Source organism: Mixophyes fleayi, chromosome 1, assembly GCF_038048845.1.
Source record: "Mixophyes fleayi isolate aMixFle1 chromosome 1, aMixFle1.hap1, whole genome shotgun sequence".
NCBI lineage: Eukaryota > Metazoa > Chordata > Amphibia > Anura > Limnodynastidae > Mixophyes > Mixophyes fleayi.
The window spans coordinates 356,484,859-356,491,870 of NC_134402.1; the positions used below are offsets into that span (position 1 = coordinate 356,484,859).

Here is a 7,012-nt window from a genome sequence, read left to right on the forward strand (position 1 = left end):
CTTGATTGAATGGATAAAGACAAAGGGGTATATTTACTAAACTGCGGGTTTGGAAAAGTGGAGATGTTGCCTATCTCAACCAATCAGATTCTAGTTATTTATTTAGTACATTCTACAAAATGACAGCTAGAAGCCGATTGGTTGCTATAGGCAACATCTCTACGTTTCAAACCCGCAGTTTAGTATATCTAGCCCAAAGGGTAAAAAAAATACCTGGCTGGTGACAACGCAATGGATTCCCTTACAAAGTGATCCCAAATCAAACTGAAATGTTATTGTTGTAACATAGATAATGCATAGTGCTCTGTATATTATATTATTTATTCTACATAAATGACAGACTTTACATCCAAATGTATTTTCTGTTGATGCCACATTGGTGCTGTATACCATACTCTCACTGCTCACTCTTCTTTCACTTTCATTTTGTTGATGTTTAAATCTGTCTTTAACATCATTTAGTGTAAACAGGGAAGCGCAGTAGAGACTCACTTTCTGTGGTCAGTGCCTGCACTGCTTCATATTCTCAGAGCCCAGCCCCTCGCACATGATGCATCTCTCAGGAGTAGCAATTATCACTAACAAGCTTCCTGAACAGCTTGATGATGCTATGCTCCCTTGTGTTGCCTGTCTGCCAGAGAGGCAATAATTTAATAATCAGAGCTGCTGATTATATTAAGATGCCATTTGCTACCAGTTGCCACAAGGTAATGTTTTTTTCTTAACTAAGAGATTTGATTTGGGGTAAATGAATCTACCCGGCATGACTTTTGCCTGTAACACAAACATTATTAGATGTCCTGTATATATTTTTGGAACTAGGTTGCTATAAGCAGAAAAAAAAACATGTCTCTATTCAAGGCTGTGGTTTGGCCTCATGGCATCCAATGGGATATGTGACAATACACTGTCCATTCCCTTGTGACCCTCTTCAACAGAGCACTGTGACATTGAACACCTTCATAATGCGTATAACAATATTAATTCTATAGTAGTGCTATGTAAAAAATATCTATAATAAATCAACTTCCGGGATCTAGAGGTGGTGCAGCAAAGCAACACACAACACAAGATATAAATAAATTATATATGTAAAAAATATACATATTTACATACTCAAATCCCTATGCATATTAATAATACAGGACAAATAAGATAACGATAATACACTATACAGAAAAACAAGAATAATGTGCAATATATGTAAGGAATACTACACTTTCCCCTAAATACTGTCTCCCTTTATTATGTTCTATAATCTATTTCTGAAAATGACCAGACATTTGGCTTATTATGTAGTTTGGGATTGAGTACGATACAGAAATCTCTCTGTACAGTTACAGCGCCACTGCCTTTTATATACAGATCAGGTCTTGCAGGACTCTTTATTACCCTACCTAATTAAATCAGTTTACAGAGTAAAAGGCAGTGTAGGGCACGTAACTGCAAAATTTGATTAATATTTTGGTATCCTTAAAACTTTACATCTATGTAGTGGATATGAACTAAAAATTTTGATTCTGCACTTTGAAAAGAAGAAACAAATAGTTGCATATGTGGGGATATTTTTATTTTATTCATGTCCATTCATAAATAATGCTTAGTGTTATTGCACTATTCTCACCTGTTTAGAAACCGTCCTTCTAGTTACTTTAAAGGTGATCACATGCACAATATGTTTAAAAAAATAACAGAAACATTTTTCACACATTTGGCCATATTTTTTACTGACTAACAGGTCATTATTATTTTTGGAACAATGAATCTAAGCTGATAAAAGTAAGCTCCAGCTCATATAGCTACTATGGGGTATATTTACTAAACGGCGGGTTTGAAAAAGTGGAGATGTTGCCTATAGCAACCAATCATATTCTAGCTATCATTTATTTACTGCATTCTACAAAATGAAAGTTAGAATCTGATTATGCTATAGGCAACATCTCCACTTCCTCAAAACCACAGTTTAGTAAATCTAGCCGTATGTCTTTAGAAACAGTCCCTTCACCATGCAGAAGACGTTGTTGTTGTTGTTGTTGTTGTTTTGTTTTTCTTTATAAAAGGATTGGTTGGTGCAGATTGCTTGCAACTAAATGAAGGGCTTGTTTCTTTTGGTAATCTGGAAAGTATAATGTTTGACTCCCAATACCAATGTGCTCCAAGAGGCTGTCTGGTTTTACCGAAACTTAGAGGGAACCTTGAACAGAACTCTCTGCTGCTTGGCCACAGGCGGACAGCAAGTGATTGTAATACTCCATTTTATTTAATGTAACGCAGTGCATATGTAGGGAGCAAGAAACTAGTGTACCACACATCATGTTGGTAGGATTTCTGCCAATGGACAGGAGTGTTTAATTATGTTGCGGAAAGTTGGCTCTGTTCTATTCTCAGCTCTTTATATGTAAATGCAGAACTGCTGAACCACATTAGTCAGTGTCAGGATGCAGGATCAAATGAAATGACATGAGGCTGTTACCTATGGCCACATAAGCTGGTATAAAGCTGTTAATGAATATTTCAGAGACACAGGAGCACAACCAGGATCAGCATATTCATATTTGCTCTCACCACTCTCTGTCAGCATACAATGACAACCAACACCTGTAAAAGTAGACATTTTATATAACTATACTGAAGTTACTTTAAGAATTCCAGAAATGTTGCTATTAACAAATTTTAAAATAAAAAAGAATATGTATTTTTTTTTTAAAGAGTATTCTGTTCAAGGCTTGGTGACTGGGCACATGGTATCAACTTTAGCAATGTCTCAGATATTAAAAGACCAAGGAGTATATTTACTACAAGTTAACCCGTGCATGATACTCATGCATTCTAGTCAAATCAAGCTACTTAAGGTGTTAAAAAGGTTCTTGTCATGCATTTGGCCATAGCCCAGGCCTCAACCACCAACCACTCCCCACTGTCACCCCCGGCAACCACCAACCACTCCCAACTGTCACTTCTCCTTAAAGAAATATATATATATATATTTTTTAAATCTTTATAAACACTTTTAACAATTAACAAATTAAATTAACAAATTAAGAACATCTTAGTATACCAAATTTCAGCCCTTTTCTGATTTTTTTTCCACACACACTAAGAATTTAGTAGGTCAGTGTATAACTCTGCCCAGCAGGTGGCGCTGCAGCTTGGTTTTATTTTTTCCACACACACACAGACAGACTAACACACGCCACTAGACATTTATATTATAGAAACTGCGGGTTTGAAAAAGTGGAGATGTTGTCTATAGCAACCAATCAGCTTCTAGCTATCATTTTGTAGAATGTACTAAATAAATGATAACTATAGGCAACATCTCCACTTTTTCAAACCCGCAGTTTAGTAATACCCCATTCATACTGCACCAAAAACCCGGGTTTTTGCAGAGGCACGCTGAAAAACCCGGGTCTTGGTGCAGTATGAATAGTCCAACCACAAAATCCCGGGTCTAAAATTCTGGGACTTAGACCCGGGATTTTGCGAGGGGTAATTCCCGGGTTGGAGTAATAATGGTGCAACCCGTGTAATTCCCGGGTCTCACCATTCATACTGTAAAAATAAATAAATGGGGAAGTAAAAAAAAAATATTTTAATTAATAAAAAATACATAACAAATGTTTACTTAACTTATTTTCAGCCAGCGGTGTCTCCGGTGCGTTGCCAGCTGTCAGGGGGACCTCTGGGTACTAAAATGACGTCATTTCTAATGGACTAGAAATGACGTCATTTTAGTACCCAGAGGTCCCCCTGACAGCCGGCAACGCACCGGAGACACCGCTGGCTGAAAATAAGTTAAGTAAACATTTGTTATGTTTTTTGTTGTTTTTTTAAATCTTTTTTTACACTTTTTTTTTTCTAAAACCCGGGTCGGGCAGGTGCAGTATGAACCCGCCCGACCTTGGAATCTTCTTATCTATACTGCCCTGTGCCCCGGCAATATTTAACAACCCGGGATATTGCCGGGGCGGCAGTATGAAAGTGGTATTAATGTACCTCCAAATATGTTAAATTCTGCTTCTAAAAACTGGATGTGACTTTTCAATTTTTTTAATAATGATATTCAGAGGGCATTGCATTTATTATATAGACCAATTAGGTTTGTGCCTAGGGCAACACTGTTCAGTATTGGTCTCCTGATATAAATGGGATTCTAAGAGTTGTACTAATATAAAATTATTGGTCACAGCATAATTAAAACATCATGCCAATGTTTTACAGATGTCTACAAAGTTTAGTACACAAATAATCTGCAAATTGTAAGTGTAAAAAGTGTGTTCTAAGGAAAAATTGTGAGGCTCTGGATAAAAGGAATGTACAGGTATATTCAGTACCTATAATAAAAGATGCATATTTGTCCTAATGTATTAATTAATGTGTAGTATACAAATATCATATGCATAATTTAAAAGAAAATAATTAAAATGTAATCTATTTTTAAAAAATAGACACGCATGGCTTTCTTGAAAGCTTCAAAGATAGAACTGCCTATGTCATCTTTTAATGTTTGGTCTCTGACCACACCTAGTCCATTAGTAATTGTACAGACCGAATACAAGATCATTACTATGGGATCTGGAGAGTAACAGGCAGGAAGAGCATCTGACTGCATTACAGAGTTTTACAGGACACAAAAGCAGCTAGAAAAAATAAAGACGAGCAGATCAATCCGATAGACAAACGTTACAGTCAAAAGCACAGTGCAAGGTAAGAAACATTTGTTCTGTACGTAACAAGGAGTGTTCGAATTAACTTGCAGTTTCAGAAACGTCTGACATGCCGGTGACCGTTACTGTGTTACACACGTACACAAACTACAGTAGTAAGAAGTGTCGGTGGACCTACTGACACTTTTATTTTTAAATAAGATAAGGATTATACCGGATTTGCCAGTATAAGTCCCTGCATTTTCTACCCATGCATTCTATATTACTGTTAATGACATTTCATACAATTGAAAAATAAAAAATGACAGTAATTTATTTGTTTGGTGTTCTGTAAAAAAATTATGCAGAAACTAGTAGAATATGAGTAACAAACTTGTATTTTGGAAGAATATATAGTAGTACAATTCAGAATAAGAATTATTGAACTTCATGCAGCATTTTACGATTACTGTCCAGCAAGTACATTATAAGCAATTATAACATTAAATATTAATACCCGCGCCCTTCATTTCGTGTTCACTGCTTGCTGATGTCAATAAAAACCTCCACTAGTCTACAACAAAGAACATTGCCTTAAAACGGCTGTGTACTTTTCCGTTCCTTAGTGATTGCTAGCACTCCACCCTAGGATCAAGAAATAATTAATTTACATCGTTCTATCGTAATGCAAATATAGTATGTATGTGTGCGCATATATATATATATATATATATATATATATATATATATATATATATATATATATATATATTTATATATATTTATATTTAAGTAACTCACTATGGATGTTACATTGATGTCAGTGACAGATTGCACTGTTTGATATCCTTATCATTGTACTTACTTTTCCCATAATTTTACTTACAGTGCGGAGGGTAACTTTAGTTAAACTTCGTGTAATCATTACTTTTGGATGTTGTTGAAAAGAGCCAGTGAAGGTGCAGAGCTTCCTATAGTGACTCTGGTTTGTTTGTTTAGGACGACGAGGGGTTTGCATTTCATCAGCTCTACAGTCTGTATGGCACCCAGGGACTCCTTCGCTGTCCACTTTCTGACGGTGCTGAAAGAGATGCTGGCGTTCGTGCTCATCAGTTACACGGTACTGATCGGGGCTCTTTTGGTGGCTGGATGGACCACTTACCTTCTTGTCCTTAAATGAACGCCTGCTAAAAGACATAATAGGGTGGCTCTGACATATCTCGTACAAGCTATTTTCTCTGTAGATTTAACTACATCCTGATGAATACGATCGTAGTATTATTATTTTTTGGTAGTAAGTTTGATTTTGCAAACCATATTTAATATACTAAACGACTTAATATAATTAATAATTGAAAAAGAATATATTGCAAACAAAAAACAAGGTTAAAAATGCTCCCATTGTTAATGTCTTATTGAAATGATTACATTTAGAAAAGGTTCGCAGACTATAATTTTGATGTCACGTTTTCTATTGTTATCAACCGAATACATTTCATATAAAACACAGCTGCTGTCCTTTTTGCTTATCATCGGTTTATTAGAAATAGTTTATCTGTCTATCTAAATATATCTTCTGAATGTTTGTTCCAATAACCTTTAACTCCGTAATTACTTTTCTAACATTACTCCATTAAACAGCAGCAGCTTTCCAATCAAGCACATGCCATTCTCCTTTAAATTTGGATGTTATGATTAAGTGAATAATATAGGAACCAAAGCTATGATATACAGTTATTGTTGTTAGATAGAAGTTACACTATGCAGCCCTAATTTAATTAAAATAATAACTAGTAATCATCTTCATGAATACAATGAGCAGACTAATTTCAATGTACCTGAAAGCCTGTGGGTTACATAGAAATAACATTTTTCACTCCACTTAAGTTAATTTTATATATTTTTTCCAAATAAACAGGGTTAACTTTTCTTAGCATAACAGAATGAATAACTTTTAAAAAAAAATGTAGACAAAAACAGGAAAATCAAGCACTTTTTTGAGATTACCACAAAGGTTGTGCTCATGAAAACAGCCCAATCTCAATTTATGACAATATTTCATTATCTCGTTTTACCAAGTAGAGTGATACTATCTATACTAGTTTATTTCTGTTGTAACCAAGCAAGACCTCCAGGAATGACAAAGGACTCCAGTTAGTCTCCCCAATAATGGTATTTACAATCGTACATTCAAAGAAATGGGATCTCCAGAATGGTTGTATATAAATAGCCCAATGGTAGCCCAATAATTGAAGGGGTTAAAAATAGCCTAGTCATATATAGCTAAAAACTTAAAATAAATATGAATAAATGAATGTGCCACTCAATTTTTCTATTTCAATATGAAAATTGTATGGACTGAACAG

The 7,012-nt window shown here is 35.1% G+C and overlaps 1 protein-coding gene across 1 annotated transcript; it reads left to right on the plus strand.

Annotated features, from left to right (window-relative positions):
* The first annotated feature begins 4,476 nt into the window (after positions 1-4,476).
* On the plus strand, positions 4,477-5,955 carry LOC142108878 (uncharacterized). Its single transcript, XM_075192833.1, has 2 exons — positions 4,477-4,707; positions 5,646-5,955. Exon 2 carries the CDS (start codon positions 5,686-5,688, stop codon positions 5,824-5,826), a length of 141 nt encoding a protein of 46 aa, XP_075048934.1. The 5' UTR covers positions 4,477-4,707; positions 5,646-5,685; the 3' UTR covers positions 5,827-5,955.
* The last annotated feature ends 1,057 nt before the right edge of the window (positions 5,956-7,012 follow it).